This window comes from Leptinotarsa decemlineata, unplaced genomic scaffold (assembly GCF_025532065.1).
Source record: "Leptinotarsa decemlineata unplaced genomic scaffold, Ldec_3_MD MMD2_tig00026328_RagTag_RagTag, whole genome shotgun sequence".
NCBI lineage: Eukaryota > Metazoa > Arthropoda > Insecta > Coleoptera > Chrysomelidae > Leptinotarsa > Leptinotarsa decemlineata.
In genome coordinates this window covers 28126764-28146790 of record NW_027412688.1, presented here as the reverse complement: position 1 = coordinate 28146790, position 20027 = coordinate 28126764, and the positions used below count along the sequence as shown (strand labels likewise).

General features: G+C 32.4%; 1 protein-coding gene and 1 non-coding gene across 2 annotated transcripts; one reads left to right on the top strand and one right to left on the bottom strand.

The window, feature by feature from the left end:
* Positions 1–476: 476 nt before the first annotated feature.
* Haspin (haspin) lies at positions 477–18219 on the bottom strand. Its single transcript, XM_023172791.2, has 7 exons — positions 15891–18219; positions 15675–15824; positions 7716–7899; positions 6158–6334; positions 2909–3176; positions 858–1156; positions 477–788 (listed from the first exon to the last, which is right to left on the bottom strand). The coding sequence occupies exons 1-7, from the start codon at positions 18076–18078 to the stop codon at positions 590–592; spliced, it is 3465 nt and encodes a 1154-aa protein (XP_023028559.2). The 5' UTR covers positions 18079–18219; the 3' UTR covers positions 477–589.
* Positions 2376–2452, top strand: TRNAV-CAC (transfer RNA valine (anticodon CAC)). The gene has a single exon. It is a non-coding gene; the product is annotated as a tRNA-Val (tRNA).
* Positions 18220–20027: the final 1808 nt, after the last annotated feature.

Below are 20027 nucleotides of genomic sequence, written 5' to 3'. Positions count from 1 at the left end.
TATTAAAAAAAAAAGAACATACCCAGAATAATACAAGAAACAAAATCATTTTTTACTACAAAATTGTCACTTTATTCCAAAATATACTATTTTAGTTGTTTCAAGTTTCGTGTAATTAATTATTTTTATATTTCTAAAAATTTCATTATATAAATTACCTAAATTATGAAAAATACATTTTTGACCAAGTTTGCTTTTGTGTGGTTGTGAAACTATATTTTGCATTCGCCGTGTATTATGACCATGAATTGAATTGATTTCATATTACATATTACCGAATGTTTTTTGTTTCAAAATATTCAAATAGATGAATATTTATTATTTTATAAAATATACCTACAAGAGGTGCATTTTTTTCAAGTTAACTGATATGTGAATTTCACTGAAACTAAGAATGATCCAGGTACTATTATAAGAGCATCTCAAATGCCACCCAGCAGTACTTATTCATCTAAAAAAAAAAAACTGAATAAAACTCAAGTGTGTAACGTCAGTATTTACAAAAAAGATACACATACAAATTCAATTTATAAAACTCAAAACAATATAAAACTATACAATCAATGAAATATGAAGAATACATTTCAATTTACAACAGACAATTAAAAACAAAATCTTTTACACTCTTGTAATTCAACACTTCATTGTAAAGCTGTTTGAGTTTCATCAAGTTATCTTTGTGTATTTTTGATTGTGCGTTTTTGTACCGTAAGGCAGTTATGGCTTTGTCCAAAATGTAATGTAGCCACAGCAAGTTTGTGTAAGGTTCGTACTCCAACCAATTATTTCTGAAAAATAAAATAAAATCAGTAAGTACTTTTATGAAATGAAAAAAAAAAGTTTGTAAACCCTCTCACCTGTTTTTCTTCTGCATTAGCTTATATACTTCGAACTGATAATCTCCTTCAGCGTTGAACAAATCAGGATCCAAAGCCAAGTCATTGAAAATGACCACACCGTCATATTCGATTCTTGAAAGGGTGAAATCTATAATGGCAACCTCAACGCCCTTCGTTTGGATATTGAAAGTTTCCCCATCGAGACAAAAATTGACCACTTTATTTTTTTCCACAGTAGATAGCAGCACGTTGCCCCAATGTAGGTCACGGTGTTCGAAAAATAATTGATTTTCAGCAACTGCTAGTGCTAAGGCAACCTAAAATAATTGAAGAATGTCATAATTTCCAAAGAAAGAAAAATTGAGGAATATAAATAAAAAATCTTTCCAAACTCAAGATCATCCGGGCATTTCTTTCAAGTATAAACTTGAAGGAAGATCCTATCTAAAAAAATTACTTCACAATTATTCAAAAAAGTTGCTAGACTTGACTATCACTAAAATTGATAATAAATATGGTTTTGCAATGCTCCACAAACTATCTTATGTGGGTAGATTGTCTTATATAATTCCTCGACACATCCATATCAGCATAAAGAAGCAGCTTTCAAAAGTATGCTTCACAGGCTACTACAGGAAATCAATTTTCAGAGAACAGAGTTCCGTAAAAAAAATTACTGGCAACAGGGCGGATATTACCCATTCTTTAAAAAAAACTATGCAAACAAGTTATGAACCAGGACTATCCATCTTAATAATTTGAGCATATTCAATAAAAACAAGGACAATAATTCAGTGTGGACAGTAGTAAAAGTCATTGTTATTCAAATTATTAATTAATGGATATGAGCACTAAGTAGGAATAATTTAGTTATTAGTGAATACGCCCGAAGAAGCTATTTTATTATGTCAAAATTACCGGGAATTGGTCAATGAAATGCAAAATTTGTATTATTCATCGAAATTTATTGTATCGCCTTCAAAGTAAGACCCTTCCAAAATAAAACATGTACGCCAATGAACAACCCAATCATAAAAAAAATTGGAATTATTTGGAATTGACTTAAAAATGTGCTGTGAATTCTCTCGAGGTGGTAACTTATGTCTTAAAAAAAGGAAGAAATCAGCCTAGCCATATCAGGTGAATAAGGTGGCTGTTCAAGCCATAAGTTTGTTTACAATGATAACCTTGTGAGATATGTATGAGGTATGTTATCCACATATATGATTTTTTCCGCATGAGTATAGATGACAGTTTTGCCAACCAAGCTACAAAATTTTGACAATCCCTTCACCTCCGACTATCTGTTATTATACTTATGAAATTTAAATGTGGACAAACTCGAAAATTTCAAATGAAATAAAAATGAAAATCACATCAGTCTCTTTTATTTTCTTCTATTCTTCTCCAACAATAATAACGAACATTCCATTTTATTTGATAGTTAGAAGATTGTCAACCCATTTGTCGAATTAAAAAGTATGTTTCACTTTCGAAAGCCGGGCAGAATATTCTAAAGACATATTTTGAGTAACGGGTTGTGGAATTGGCCGCGGTGGTAGTGCGTCCGACTCACGATCGGAAGGCCGTGGGTTCGATTCCCGCCTCGACCAGATATTTTTCTCAAGAGAATTTATCTCGTTGAAGCTGGGATGATTCTGCAACCGTGTTAGGAATCACACGTTAAAAGGTAAGACCTTGTTAGTCCTTAGCTCGCACAAGTTTCTCAACTTCTGAGAGTCGTATGGGGACGACAGCTGATTAACGGAAAAACAGAATTAAACAGCTTTAGGTTGTTTTTGAACAATTTGAAACTTTTGAAACTTGATGCCTGAATATTTATTTTCTTATTTTTACTTCATCTATGCTCATTCTCATATTAAAATTGATGATTTCAATTTGAAAAATATCCACTCTTTAAATTTATTATCTTTTTTATTTTCGAATAATTCTGTATAAAATTCTGTTTTTTCAGATTGTAAACAACCTGACCTACTTTAATTTGAGAGCAGCCAAATCTGACCAACCAGTAATATGCCCCTACACCATTCAAATACTTATCAACTTACTTGTTTGAACATGGCATGAGCTTGACAGGCATTGTTGAATATATAAGATTCCAAATCCTTGCCACCATTTGCCAACTGGAGGACAATGTAGAGTTGGTCTTCTCTGAAAATGTCCGGGCAGTCATTTTCTGATCCACTGGTTTCTTCATATAACTCCCACAGGTCCAGGAGTTTTTCTGGATAACGCCCCCGAACACACTGGATTTTCTGGACTTCTGAAAAAGCACATGTGGCATTTTTGTTGTTTTTCCTCAGGTTACTCAGCTCCCTGAAAACGAAGATCAGATAAAAGCTATACTTCAGGTACTCAATATCCATTTTTACACATTAAAAAAATATTTGCAGAAATGTTTGTTCGTTTGAAATCACTCCTTGTGCATTCAATTTTATATATTCTAAAAAAATAAAAAATTTAGGTGTAATTATATGATTATTAGGCGCCTTAGTTTTTATAATTCACACATTCCCGATATAATACTTTTCTTGAAAGAGAAGTTGAACCAAACAAACAAGAAATAAGAGCCTCACACAATGATTACAATTCATACAAATTGCAGTTAAAGCTATTCACTGACACCCATCAATCATATATAATAGGAAACGAAATTGCTAATGGCTTTACAAGACAGTTCCAATCAGTCTACAAACAAGATGCTGCAAATGCTCATTTATTAGAATTCAACTGCGAGAAAACTATCAATATGAATTCCTGCAACTTCAGCTTGAAAACCTTTTTAAATATATTATACCACCAATTAGACTCGAATAGAGGTCTAGTACCTGACGAAATAACTCCTTTATTATTGAACAAATGTAGATTCACCTTGGAAAAACCATTTTCCAACTATTTACTGCATCCTTTAGTTTTGGACAATTTCCACGTTCGTGGAAATCTAGTTTTATCAGGCCAATATTCAAGTCAAGGGATAAAGCAAATATAAAACATTATATACTGATCAAAATTATAAGTACGATCCCAAAACTATTATAGAGTTTGATCTGTGATCAAATGAAAAGTCCATTGAACCAAGTTAATATACAAGTGCAGCACTGTTTTTGCCTGGGTAAATCAACAACTACAAACTTGTTAACGTTAACCCAATTTGTGCTGAATACCTTGGAATAAAAGTACCAAGTGGATGTAATTTACATAGACCTTTCCAAGGCATTTGACACATTCAATCATACAGTATTGCTTGGGAAATTTGAAGTGATAGGGTTTTACAGAAATTTATTGTGGATAGAAATGAATATATAAAAGTCAAGAGTTTCATGTCTGAGGAGATTTATGTCACGTCAGGAATGCCACAAGAAAGCCACCTAGGCCCCTTCTTGTTCATTATTTTCATCAATGATACTGAAGAAGTAATCAAACATTCAAAATGTATGCTGATTGCAGATGATATTAAAATCTGTAGCTATGTGTGGCTGAAAAGAAAAAAACAAAAACTTTTTATTCAGGAATACCTTATTTAAATTAAGACCCTATGATAGAATTGGCTGATACTTGATGAAAATCCCTAACATATTGAAGTCACAAAAACGCAAGAGGTATTTCAATATGTGATAATCATTTTACCCACTAATTTCATATCTTTTGTTTGTGCTATTATGAGTAAATTGTTAATATATATTTGTTTTGTAATTTCAAACCAGAACTGATGAATATTTCTCCCTATCAGTTTGACAGTTTCATTCGGAAGGTTTTTATATTTTTCAAGCACATAAGGAGTTGATGAATCAGTGTTTTTCAGATTCAAATGTGTATGATTGCAAGGTATTCGCTGTTAATTGAACATGATCGCAGGGATCCCATATGGACCCACTGCTGTTCAACTTGTTTGCATTGGACATAGAGTTTGTTTCCAAATATTCAGAATTTCTTATGTTTGCTGACGATCTCAAACTTTATTGGGCAATTACTTGCCGGGAAGATGCTGAATTAGTTCAAAAAGATCTCGAAACCTTTTCCATGTGGTGTACACATAATTTGTTAGAGGTAAACATTGATAAGTATCAAATCATTACGTTCGCTAAAATTTGAAGTCCAATATTCCCTGAATATATATTGAATAATATTGTTCTTAAAAGAGAAACATTTATTCGCGATCTGGAAGTTAAATTTGATAGCGAAATTAATTTTAATCTTCAAGTATCAGAAATTGTGGCAAAAAGTCTCAAAATGCTGGGTTTTGTGTTGAAAATTTCTACTGATTTTTCAATTGAAACTAGAAAGATTTTATATTGTGCTTTCGTAAGATGCATTCTTGAATATTGTTCGATTATATGGGACCCATACTATAATGTAAATAACAATTTGATTGAGAATGTTCAAAAGAAATACTTAAAGAATTGTGCTTTTGACTTTGGTAGTCAACGAAATGAATATGAGTACAGTCAACTCTTAACAAAGTTAAATAAAAAATTATTGGAAGATAGGAAAATTTCTATGAACTTGAGTGTCCTCTTCAAATTAATAAATAATGAGGTAAACTGCACAGAACTACTTCAACTAATAACTTTTCATATCAAACAAAAATATAAGAGAAAACCAGAATTTTTTCATATAAATTTTTTCAATACCAATTATGCTTTGAACAGTCCGATGCCTCGTATTTTGAAGCTGGGAAATCAATATAATAATAACTTAGATCTGTTTAATGTATCACTTCAGGTCTTCAAAAATTAATTGAAAAGGCTATAGCGTTTTCGAAGCTTTTCTTTACCTTACCATTTTCCTTCTAAGTACCAGATTTGTTACATCTTTTTTTCTTGTAAGTACCAGAATTGTCTAATCTTTTAATAATATAGTCACTAGACATAAGGATTTATTTATTATTTTGTATTTCACACTTTGCTAAATGTTTTGTAAAATTGTAAATTGTAATGTAGACATCAGACATGAGCATTTAAAAATACCACACACTTTGGTAAATATGTTTTTGTGAATTGGCTCTGCCTTTGAATAAATAAATAAATAAATAGATTTACATTGCCAACATTTCAACATTTGTCGCTATGTTGAGGATCCCAGAAAACTTTTAACCATGTCACCATCGAAAGTTTTTTGGAAATGTACAACAAATTATATTCATTTCCATTAATTTATTTTTTATAATAACCCTGAAAATGTCAGCAAATGCCGCGAAACGTTGGCAAATAAGTTGTAAGTAAATGAATATATGTTTCATGTCCAATGCAGTAAAAGTTGTTACTCTTCAAGAATGCATTGACAATATTTGTACTCACATTGCTATTATTACTTCAGAAAGAATTTCGTCAAACTTTTTCTGCCTCTCTCCATTAACTATTTGGTCGCCTTCTATTGGAATAACTTTCATTACAGATGTGCCTCCTTTGGGTTTTTTGAAGAGGAATACCTCTCCATAAACCCCTTCCCCTATTTTCTGGCAATTCTGAAGTACGCTAAAAAAAAAGAAAAGGTTCAATATCAGTTCAATTTTATGTTTTATTTCTAAAGAATATCTTATAAGCTTGTTTGTTGTCATATTTTATCAGCTTTCAAGTCAAGAGATTACCGGAAATCAGATCATATTAACAATGTCATGATTGTAGGTTGGCCAAATAAAAAAACTTCCAATTATAATTGTCTTTTAACCAAATTAACACGAAACCTGATCTGAGCGCAATCAAAACTTGTAGCAGATGAAAATACAAAAACAGACAAAAATATTGGTTCATGATTCATTTGTAATTCTTGGTTTTACCAACAATTCTATCAGTGATTTACTTGTTATCTGAATAACAAGTACTTTGAATGAATTTAAATAAACATATTTGCCTCGATTACCTCGATTGCAGAAAAATAAAATTTGCAACATAGAAGAAAGGGAGTATTTTCTGAAAATGAGAAGTGCTTTGGGAAAAATTAAAAAACCAACAATATGCTTTCAACCTTAGAAATTTAATTTCTATGTAACTCTAGAAAACGTGGTAAGTAAAAGATAAAAGTAGTAATTGAAATTGTTAAAACATATCCATAACCTTGTCACAAAATATATCTGTAACACTGAAAATATATAAGATAAATATTTCAAATTGAAACATGCAGTTTTGCACCATCTTTGAATAATCCCTTCTGCCTGTTGTGTGTTGTAGATAGTGCTAGAGGTACGTGCAATACTAACTTAGTGCAAAGACAATAATCAATTCCTAGCGAGCTCTGATGACGTTAACATTTGTTCAGCACATTTTGGAAAAATAACTGACTTGGCACTTTCACATTCTCGAGATTTTTTTATCATGCGATGAAGAAGATTCCTACAGCTTTTCAGCCAATTTAATTGGGAACATAACTTGGTATTGTAAAAATCCAGCAATGTCAGATAATTTTTCATTACATGGCATGGACTTATTGAGAGCTGCTACATTTTATAATATTTCATAAAATGAATATAGGCCATTGAAAGATTACATATTTGCCAAGCATAAGGGAATTTGTTGTTGTTGAAAATCATTTTTCACTTCAGAGTTAACTCCTAACCTTAAAAAACTAATTTTCCTCCCTAAAAAAACAACACCTTCAGTGGTGTAATTATGAATATTTGGAAAATTCATCAAATTCAAACAATTTACAACTGACCCTTATCTAGCATACAAAGTAAATATAAAATTACTATAAAATTAAACATGATCTCATTTCCTGAAAAATAACTGACAATTGGGTGGTCTAGCTGATACCTACAAAGTTTGCCTAGACAAAATTCTGAGCTCGAGAATGCTCAATTTTGCATAGTTGCAAACATTGTTAAATTAAATATTTATGCAAAAAAATCAACATAATTACCTTTCCGGATAGCATTCTGAAAATGGTATGGGTTCCGTTTGTCCACATCTTCTCAATACGATTTCTCTAGCAGTGACAGGAGCAGGTAATGGATTTTGTGTTACAGAGCTTCTTCCACTCAACGATAGACATCTAAGGTTATTTTCCAAATTATCTTCGAGGACAACTTGCTCTGGTACATAACCTGATAAAGGTTCATACGTGAAAATTTGCATACACTTCCTCAAACTCGAACTTTCGGAACAGAAATGCATGCAATTAAATTTGGAAATTTGTTGCGCACGAGGAATATTACAATCTCCTGATATTAAAAATTGATTTTTAGATTCAGATTCAAAAACAATTAGCTGAAGATGAACAGTTGAACCTGACCGCTGAACTTGCCGTTTAGTAAAAGTTAAATACAATATACAATCACTAAAATCTATGCGCTACGCTGCGTAGACTAGTAGACACCTTTATATTTTGTTGTTCGTGCAGTGTTGCCAACTGAATGAACTATAAAGTCGCTACACATGAACCAAAATTCCGTTACACTGCTTCATATTCCGCTACGCTTGTATATCTGTGACGCAATCAGTTCACGAATGCGCTCTATTCAAAATTATATACCACAAAACTTACAGTTTGTGTACCGTTCAAATACCACAAAACTGAAATGTCACTAATGTCAGGAATCAGGATTATGCTAATTTTCAACCGCGCAACTCAGTAGATGGTACCAATTTTTCTAAATTTACAGTAGTTCATTTTTGAAAGCTGTCTTCTTGGCCAAATATTTCTTAGCTTGCATTAATGATTTTGAAAAGTAAAAATAAATATCAATTTGTTCACGTATACGTATAGTCATACTGAGCTCTTGAACGATCATTCATGACAGGTATTATCCATTCTTTCAAGTTGGAATCAGACAACCAATGTTAAGAAAAAGTTTGTTTTCCAGACTTTTTGTATTTTTTTTAACATGTCCGTTCACGCCAATTTCAACTGCGGTAACTTTTTCGCTCATGCTACAATCAGATGAACTTTCTTCAATTTCCACTGTAATTTGTTCCATATAATTCCTAATAGTCGAGACAGTTGAGACTTTCAGTTTCAAGATATTGGAGGTTATATGCTTTTATGGTTTATGATATGAAAGAAAATATCCAAAAATATTTTCTTCTCTCTCATCATTCAATTATTCAAGTGTCAACTGTCAGTTTCGAGTGCTGTCCACTGCCTCTTCTTCTTTCAAATTTTTTTCAATATTGATTATTTGTAGAAAATTCCGCTACTTTATGTTTCAAATCCGCTATGCCGCTACTGTCGAGGAAATTCCGCTAGAGTTGGCAACTCTGTGTTTGTCCGATCTTCGTATTCGCGGTGCGCCTGTGCTGCTCCGAACAGGAAACACGTGATTGGAGATCTTCATTACAGGCCAGAAAGCTCATGGGTGTAATTAACTTAGAAATAGCCATTTTATCATGATAGTCCTTGTCTGAAGTCTCAGTTTTAGTTTCAATCGTTTTCTCAATAAATTAACGCCTGATCAATTTTAAGACTAGGACTACCACAACTACTACCACAAAAATGACAGTTTTTTAAACAAACACAGACAAACAGACAGACAAATTATTGAATCAATCAATAATTATATTATCAGTGTCAAAATTTGGCAGGTTTTGGAACATTTGAAAAACCTTCCCAGAGGACTTTCTCAAGTATAGTGACAGTATAGTGCGTTTCAACGAGAAGGCTTTCTCAAACGGCAACAAAGAATGAACTTCCTCTTCGATCGCTACAGAGGACGGTTATACCGTTAACGACTGCCCTCAAAGATGACACGTGGATGTCGTGGTCGGAGTGGAGTCCAAAAGGTGTATTCTAAAATAACGTTGAGTTCGAATAAATATTGAAGTGAAAGACGTATTGGGAGGATTGGCGGCCCTCTTCGCCAGTAACCAGGCTATCAGGTCGTTGGTTCGATCATAGATGTGTTAGTTTTACCCGAAAGCCTCCCGAGAAGGAGTCGTCCAGTTAAAAATTGAATTTTTTTTTCAAGAAAAAGTGGCAGCATTGCCTCGTGCAAGACAGCTGCGCCCTCGGACGAAACTTCTGTTCCCTATGGACAGGAGGAGTCTGGCCATGCGTAGTAGCAAGTTGAGTGGAAGGGTTCAATAATAAGGAATATTCATCTCGCATCTCTAGCTTTCGGTTAATTTCATCCAAAGGAGAACGGAAAATATTTTGTTGGGTCTGAGTAAAAATTTCAACTAGGCAGAAAGATATCTACGCATTGCATCGAAAGAGCAGATTTGCATTAGAAGGCATTTAGGTGTACACCTGCGGTGCAGGTTTTCTGGGAATTTAATTTTTCAACTATAGAACTATAATGCTCAGTGGCTATATTATTGACAAATAACGGAGAAACATGAAAATTAAACACAATATCAAATAGGAAACTACCCAGATATTGAGGAATTTCCATGACAACGATCAGTGATCTGACCTGCATGAAAGATACACTAGACATCATGCTCATGCATACGTGTTTCTTTGAATCCATACACGTGAATCACTTAAGTATTTCCTAATAATACACATGAATAAAGTTTCTTGTACATCGCAGATAAGGTTTTGCGTGACTAATAGGTAAATCAGGTCGATCAGGAATACCTGGACAGCTTAATATATTGTCGTCAATAATGTTTAAAAAAAGCACTAAGTAGGTTTGAAGTGAATTATTCTACTTTCAAGATTCAAAATATATATTCAGTGATGTTTCAGGATGGTATTATTGACTATTATGATTTACCATTGTCAAATATTTTTGAAAATTTCGTCTATATTTGGACTAGCTCGACATTTAATCAATAACCTGTCTATTTTATTTGAAGGTCTCTCAAAAGTATATTAACATTTTAATTCACGTATTCAATTGAAAATTAGTAAACAGTAGGTAGGTATCTCGAAAACATTCACAGGTATTTTCTAATGTTGCGCAACTGAACATCATCTTGAATGATTTTGTTATAGGAAGTAGAATAGATAATAAATAGAGGTAGTCAAGTTCTGACGAATATTTAATAGATTTCAATAAATTTATTTCAATATCAATGAAAGGAAACTTTGAAAGGAAAATAATAGATTTGATGAATAGGTATGAATTCAAAAAACATTTGACCCAGGCAGATTAATCATATAAAAAAGTTTGAAAATGAATATTGAAATTGTCCTTTCGTGGAGGAAAATCAGTTTATTTTCGACCTTCTTTGGGTATTTTCACCTTCAACAATATGAATATGAAAATTGTAAAGGAGAACTTTATACACGTGTAGAAAGGGCAAACTTTTTAATTTACCCAGATAAGTTACTGCGTAAATTCAAAGTATTTTTCACAAATAAAAATGTTCTATTTATCAGTAACTTACTGAATTTAATAATTTTGTCTATCAAAGAAGAGCTAAGAAATTATACAATACTTGGCGTTTCGGAGGCCAAAATGTAACTCCGTCTTCAGAAATGGACAAAGTTTAAGTCTATGCGCAGTGTTTCCCTTGCTGATAATTTTCATTTCTCAATTCTTTGACAGATGTCAAAGAAGTTTTAAAATGTGAATACTCGTGGGAAATGAACTGACAAGTGTAAACAGAAGGAGGAATCTACGAGCGAATCCTATGACTCACAAAGACAGTACATGGTCAGTCCTGATATAAAAAGCTTATGGTTGAGTTTGATATGGCTCTGGTTAAAGCATCCTGAGGCTGAAGGGGGACAATCAAAGACATCCGAGGGGAGTTTATTTATAAGAAGAACATGTATTATTATTCCGAAGAGGATTAAATATATTGCCGTTGAATAACTTTTTGTCCAGGGACTCGATAGCGGTTAAATAAAAAATGGCTAGTGAGCCTGAGAAAATTATTATTTAACCAGCATACTTCTCTTACAATAGTTCAGACCCTCCATCAACTAGACATGTAGAAGAGCTATTGACTCATGATTGGCTGTGATGCCAATGCACACCACCTACCTTGGTAAACATGAAATGTAGGGAAGTAATCGACATAACATCAGGTACTATATTCAGAAATGAAATGTGTCTGATGAGGAAAGTTGTTCGGCTAATTGGCATATAAACTTTGAAATTAAGGAGTCGTGTACCACAATCAAAATTCCAATAAAAAAACTGGGAAACCCGGAATGCCTTGACTGTGAAGACGAATGTTATATCTCAAAGTCTCAGATGATTGCTTAGAATTACAAACAAATTTAATTAGATTTAGTGAATGATATTCACAAAATGATAAGTGTCTCAACGTGAATAAATGTAAATATACTATCAAGTACTAAATTCCATAAACTATGATAACAAGATATTGGGGGAACTTTTAACATATGTCGAACTTTCACCTACCTTATAATCATATTATAAACATGGCAACAAGAATGCTAGGCTTTATTTGTCGTACTTCCCAGGACTTCTCGAATATTGAATGTACAAAGATGCTGTATTTCACCATGGTAAGATCATTCTTAGATTATTGCAGTCGCCCTCATATAAAAATCATGCACTTAATATTGAACGGGTTCAAAACAAATTCTTTAAATTTTTGGTGTTCAAGTTGCCTTTGAAGGACCGTTAATTAGAAGATATTCGTAGGGCGACATATATATCTAAGCTAAGTAGTTGTAGAGTTGAAACTTACTTAAAATTATCATTCCAATTATTAAATTCTCTTATTAACTGCCCTGCACTGCTAGCCCAGATTGGCTTACTGGTCCCTTCTAGAAGTACACGGCATACAGAAATATTTGCTATAGATTTTCATTATTGTAACTATGGCAAACACTCTCTCCTGTCTAGAGTTGCTATTGGTGGTAATAGAGTCGATCTGGACTTCTTCTCATTAAACAAAACAAAATTTAAGTTTGCATTACGCTCTCTCAGGAATTAATTATAAATGAAAATAAACAATAACTTCCTCAATTCTTGAATCAATGTTGTCTGCCACACAAGCAGACGAAACTTTTGATACTACAAGTTCCATTCTTCTCTCTTATAGTTACTCTGGCATTGAAAGCCTTTGTTTTTATTTTCTCCCTGCGCAGGTCAGTAAATGCTTGTGCTCAAACGATGATTCATCCAAACCAAAGGCTGACAGTAACGTTATGAGTGTGCCAAATACGGATTAACAAATCCATAGATAGGCCCTGAACCAGCTGTAGTACCAGTCTTTAGGTGCGGAAACAGATTGGAAAGTGGGTATATAAGGAACTTGAAGAGTACTGGGAAAACATACCTGAGAACACACACGGGAAAACTTTCATAAAGGGACCATCCAAGAAGAGAACCCAAGAAACACAAAAGTGTTCTTTCAATAACTATGGACCCATCGCACTTCTTCCTAACATCAGCTAAATTTTCAATAAAATTATATACATGAGATTAATAACCTTTCTGGAAAGTAATAATTTTGTCTGATACACAGAATGATTTCAGGAGAAAGAAATCAACCTTGAGAGCAAACTTATCAGGCTTTATGCAACATAATCGAATTCATCAAAGAAAAAATTACAACAGCTGTTAATCTGGATTTGTCAAAAGCCTTTGATAGTGTTGAACATAAAGTTCTGTGTGACAAGTTGTTAATTTATGGTATATGAGGATTACTTCTTGAATTAATAAAATCCTGGAAAATTCAAAGGGACCAAAATAGCGAAATTATAACATCAAATAAATAGAGGTGTACGCCAAGGGTCAGTCTTGGGTCCTCTACATATTGTGCACTAATAATGTACCTCATAGTGTGAATGAATTTATGGTGCAAAATGCCGATGATTGCTTTGTGGGTTTTTAGTCCAAACGATGACTCCTCTCAAAACACCAATATCTTTGCCTCGATCTTGTTACAAGACTACTTTTCAGCCCATCACTTGGTATTGAACACCAATAAAACGCAAGTCATAACTTTTACACGAAACGGTACTAGTAGTGATATTAATTTTAGCAAGGACAAAACACAAGACAATAGGAAAATTATTAAGGCCCTCTAATAGCGATGCCTGGGTGAAAGGGGCGATTCACGTTGAATTTGAATCACAGGAGATTGAATTCATTTGGAAAAACGTTCACAGGAAGTTTATTCCATATACTAGCAGTTTTCCAAATGAGTTCTTAATGGATTAACAACACTGGAATCTGCTCCTCAATTGTCTTTGCTGGGCTTAATAGTTAACTCAAAATTGATCTAGGACAGTCATCCAAATAATATTGCAACAACTTTATTAAGATATTGTTTTGCTTTGGAAGTATAATTAGCAAAATGCAGCACTACTGACATACTATGGATACATTGAGATATGGTATCATTATATATATATATATATATATATATATATATATATATATATATATATATATATATATATATATATATATATATATATTTTGCTGATAGACTTCAAGTTATTCACCAGTTTGTATTTTTTTTCTTTTATTTGTCTGAAATGTCTCTTGGTAGGTATGTATTTTTTTATTTTGTATTTATACATTTATAATTTGACAAGTTCTACTCCCGTAAGAGTTCTTGTACCAAAGAACCAATAAAGATTATCTATCTATCTACATATCTATGCTGATCCTCAGTATTAGATTCTCAGTCGCATCATAATGTTGCTTTCATCTGTCATTTGTCTCAAAGGTCAAGAATATTAAAAAAATCTGCGGTTCCATTATGAGATTTGATTAGAGACTAGTTTGGTACATTCTAAGCAAGAATGTTATGAGGGTTGTTCATATGCCAATCCTTATATTCAGTGCACATTATCAATTGACTTGAATGAGCCTTTTTCCTGAGAATAGTACAGTGAACTTGTCACGAGAGGCAGCACTAGTAGTAGGTACAAATATAAACTATTCACAAGTAAAACAGTGTTATTTACGTAATATTAATATTCAAAAATATAAATCTGATATAAAAAATTATTTTGTGCTAGTATAATGCCAACAAAGCATTGCTGTTTTGCGAATTGTACGTCGGATTATCGATATCCGAAAAAAAAACGTATTTTTTATACCATTTATAAAACCTCGTATTAATGAGGTTAGATGTGAGAAATGGATACATGCTTCGAGGAGAGAGGATTTAACAGTGCAACAAATAAATGAATATTCATATGTATGCTCTAAACATGAAATGAATTGTAAATTTTTCATAGTTAATTACCATTGATTAGAATGAGATATAACCTAAATCGTTTATTGAATTATATTCATTTATTAATTTGTAATTATTATTTGTAATATTATTTGTAATATTATTTGTATTGTAATCTTTCAAAATTAGCATTAGCAATTAGCAGTGCAATAATTTTCATTAACTTTCGAATAATCATTTAATTTTTTTTTTTTTGAATAAATGATGGTTTTTTTGTTTATTATATTTAATTAAATTTATTTCATTACCATCTATATTTGATTCATATTTCACTCAGAAATAAATCTGAAATTCATAATTATTTTAAATTTCTTTTATTACAGTTTCAATCTACTGCTACTCTTTTACTAGAGTCTGTATACTAACCTGTCTATTAATTAACTTTTTTTCCAATAAGTTTCAAGTTACGGCATGCAAGCCAGTGTTTCAATGTTACAACATTGTTATCCTTTACAGTTGCAAATTTTAGTTTTGCTCCAGGAACATCTTCTTCTGTTAAAAACATTCTTTTTTAAATGTACTTTACCATATGTTTATATGAGGATTAGGCAGTGTTTGTTCCTACCGAACTACTAGCGCTGCTAGTGAGTGATTTTTCGTACTTCAGGAAAAAGTTTCATTGTGCTGTAGGTTTTTTTTAGTTGAAATAGCAAGTGGACCTCCAGAAAGGGACATTGTTAATGAAAGAGTTGCAACAAATTGATATGTTGTGGCTGTTTATAAAAGATAAAATTAATTACTAAGAAAGGTATCTTACTTGTATTGCATGCGTAATCCTTCAAGGGTGTGGTAGCTCTAATGATTCTTGTGGGATGTAACTGTTCAACTGGTACTACTCTTATGGACAGCCTTCTATTGAATTTTGGATACTTCTCAGGCACGTCGCCCTTCTGACTGCAACATTTTTCTAAAACAACCATATATGATCATTCTATTATGATACCAGGCTAACTAAAAAATATTTAAAACTTACCAATATCCCTTTGATGTGGTTTTTCTACTGTATTGCCAATTAATATACTACTTCTTCTATATAATGACAAAGAACGTCGCCAATTTTTACCAGATTTTAATACTAGAATCTTGGCAGCAGGAACTTTAAAACCATCTGCATCAATTGGACTACATTCTTGGATTGAACTTTCAATAATGTCAGATGAATGTTCTTTATAACTTTCTTGGAGAGAAGTTTCACTAATAAATGATAATTTATGTGGTTCTGATGTATGAGTTATATTATTTTTATAAGAATTCACACTTGTATATGTAACTTTAATGGTTTCACTATTTTCACTCCTTGAATTTGACAATGAGTTTGATCTAATAATAGTATTTTTCTCGCTACTATTTAACACATCATTTTGTTGGCTATTTATTTTTACATGTGATAATACCAAGGATGATACATTCTTAACGACTTTATTGGGTTTTTCTATAAAAGAACTTTCAATTACCGACTCATCACTGTGGTTGTTTGAACAACTGAATCCAGTATTTGAATTCGTATCTAAACAGCTTCCTGAATCAGATACACTATAATTTTCAGAATAAAAATTCTCAAAAATATCTACATTTTGTGTAAGATCAACCAAAAGTTTTTTGTTTGTACATTGGGGAACATATTTGGTCAACATGTGATGTTGATTTCTAGTTAAATTTACTATGAGATCTTTGTCCTCTTGAGCATTTTTGGCAGTGTTGATTACATTTTCACATTGACTTATTTCTCTGATACTTTTTGAATAGAACTCTTCAAAACTTGACAAACTGTTTCTGACAGAGCTTTCCCTTTTAGACCTGAGTATTGATTCAGGTATTCTACTTAAATTAACAACTAATTCCTTCAGACTTATAGTTTCCATATCACTTTCATCCTCGGATGATTTATTTTCACTCAAAATATCACAGATTTGAGGAAACATTTTTGACTGTTCAATTGTCGATTTATTTTGCGCCACAAAAGATCTACTATTTTCATAATTTTCTCTAGAACTTAATTTCAACTGACTGTCTGAACATACTTTCCGCCTTTTGGTAATGAAATTCACAGGAGTTTCACATTCTTCCTGGCGATTTGTCTCTGAATGCAAATTTGATTCCTTGGAGCTCTGAGAATTATTTTGATTTTCAAAAGTACTAAAAGCATCCAAACTCACAATCAAGCGATTTTGGGGCATTGAGGATGAATGAAAATCTGATCTCTCTACTGATTTCATTGGAGATGTATAGCTTTCAGGATTGATTTTAGAACTCTCATCAATTTGAATCACATCTTGTTCTTGCTTAGTGAATCCTTTAAAGCTGCATTCCTCAGAACTATTTCTAGGTGGTTTTGAAGATCTTTTTGCAAGACTTTCATTTTGCATCATATTTGTTATTGGAAACTTCTCATCCCACTTTTTGATTTCTTCAAAAGACTCCTTAACCAGCGAGCTTATATTTTTGATGGGGGACATAGTATGGTTGTCAACAATAGCTCGAGATTTGGTTATAGGAGTACTGCAATGAATATGTTGCTTGTCACGAAATGTCTTTGTAAAGATATTATTGTAAATGGGTTGGGAGCTATTCACTTCAGTAAAAAGACTAGGAATTTTATCCACAATAATGTAACTTGAAGAATCATTATTTTTCCGTGCAGATTCTACTTCTAGACTAGCATCTATTCCATCCACAGTTGGTTCTGTTAATCGATACTGGTATGGGTTAGTCAAGTTGTTGGAGTTATTTTCTACACTAGAAGATATTTCCTGAATGCTTGAGGACTTTGATAATTTGGCATTCAGTCTACTCCTTGTCATAACTGGGGAGTAAAAACTTTTACTTCCTGTTACAGATCTGGATTTGCTTTCATTGAGCAGCAATTTCGAAATATTTGACTCCTCATGTTGGGATTGAGCCTTGTCTTTTTTACGAACATTTCCTTTTAAAAGCTTGTCAAAAGTATCTTCTGTAGAAACATGGAGGGAATCTTCAAAAATGGTTTCAGATCTAGTTCTTGGAGGTAGTGGTTTGATTGAACACATGTTTTTTTTCCTCTTTCTTCCAATAAGCCTTTTGGTCATGTTTTTTGCAAATAGAACATTGAAAGCATCGATGGAATTGTTCACAATACTGCTATTCGACCGACCGTACGTTTTCATTTTATTAACTGGAGCCATTATTTACTTGTTCAGTCATAAAATTGAAACTGCTTTTACTTTAGTTTTTGAAAATAACAAATAACATAACAACTAAAATACATTTGAAACCACAGAACGACAAGTATCAGTGTTGTTCCTGATCGAAGAAAATTTGTAACAGATTATATCGAAAAAAAGTAACATTTGACAGGTACGATGATTCTTCGGTCAAGATCGTGTAGAAAGACACGTACTGAAGTCCCAGGGAACGCGAGTTACTTATTTACTGTTCTACAGGCGAAGCGATACGAACCGATTTAAATAATGCCCCCTGGGGGGTTAGGTTGCTGAGGTTAAATAGGGTTTAGTGTCTAGAATCGTCGATTTTTTATCGAATTTAATTTTTTATTGGTTTTAGTGGATTTTCCATCCCTTTATTCTGTTGTAATGTAACTTATATTCAATGTACTATATGAAATTTCATTAAAATAATTACAAAAACTTGTAACTTTTGAATGAATCGCACACAAAGCGAAGCATTTCACGCCGAGACGTTGGCAACACTATACTATATTAGCAGATTTATCTTCAAAAGTGGTAGCTGAGGTATCAAACGTACAGGAGACGTGTGAAAATGTTCTTCAATTGTCGTTTTGATATCATAACTGTTATGATATGTCAACTGTCAATGTTGATGTATTGATTGTCAGTTGAACGTTTCTCAAAATGTACCTACCTAACTTATTGTTGATAAAGCCATCTGTGATGATGGCGAAACGTCGAACTTTGAAGAATGCGCACCCCGAAGAAGCATATATGTATACAGTGTGACACACTTAAGATGAAGACACCTCTGCATTTTAGTCATTTTTGAAAGCAGAAATTAGATTTTTGGTACAGGAATAGACCTTCATGGGCCACACTTTTCTCAATAGTTAGCCCGAGTGACGGCCTCAAACCCAGCCTACTGCGATCCCCCGAAAAAGGCAAATTTTCGATATTCTGCTTCGCGTTGAAGATACCGATATGAGTCATTTGAAAAAGTTGCTCAGAAATCGATTTCGACCGTATATACCGAATTTCAACGTTTCGAACGTTTGTTTGAAGGTGTTTGACAATGTTTCGTGGTGTATTTCATCAGTTCGGACTTCGATTGTCTAATATAATATAAATTGATTCGAAATCCCTGAAAAATTTTTTTTCAGTTGAACTTTTTAATTTTTTTTCAGGGATTTCAAATCAATTTATATTATAGTAGACAATGGAAGTCCGAACTGATGAAATATCAGAAGTCGAAATTTGAATTTTTTGTAATTTTTATATTTAAGTACAATTTTCAATCACTGGTTCCGAATGGAAAGCTACAGAAATGATAAAATAGTCGAAATTAACCTACCTATTCATAATAAATATTAGGTTTTCCATTCTCATTACTACATTATAACAAATGTATTATTGTTGAAGCGTATTTTGATCATTTGCTGTGGTTTCATGTTGTCTTTACATTTTAGTTAATTATTGCTATTTGTTCAAAGTTCTATTTTCATTGAAAAGGACACAAATGTCTAATTTACCCCATACACATCTCATTTATCAAATTTTGATTGTTGTCTCGGAATTTTTTCATTGGCTTCTCAAACGAACCAAACTCGGTGAGATTTTGATCCAATAACTTGAACATAGTTTGATGTCGTTGTCGTCTTTCGGGATACAATTTTAAATATATTTCCCATGTCCTAATACAGTTTCTATCGTATTTGTAATAAATTTGTATCATATCTCTTTTTTCTTCATTCGTGAAAGACATTTTTCGCCAAAAATGCAATGACTTGTACAATAACAAAATGTCATTGAGTGTAACAAATTGAAAGTCAAATTAAAAACATCAAAGTCAAAGCCTATTATGATAAGAATAACTTTTTTTCAATATCTCAATTTTTTTAAAAAGAATGATAACTTATGATACATTATTGAAAAGGTAAAATATG

Coding starts and splice junctions, on each gene's coding strand:
- Haspin (XM_023172791.2), bottom strand. CDS start 18,078: ATGGCTCCAGTTAATAAAATGAAAACGTACGGTCGGTCGAATAGCAGT. Junction 6,335..7,715: donor TCAGAATGCTATCCGGAAAG/GTAATTATGTTG, acceptor CTTTTTTTTTAG/CGTACTTCAGAATTGCCAGA. Junction 3,177..6,157: donor TCTGAAGTAATAATAGCAAT/GTGAGTACAAAT, acceptor CTTCGTTTTCAG/GGAGCTGAGTAACCTGAGGA.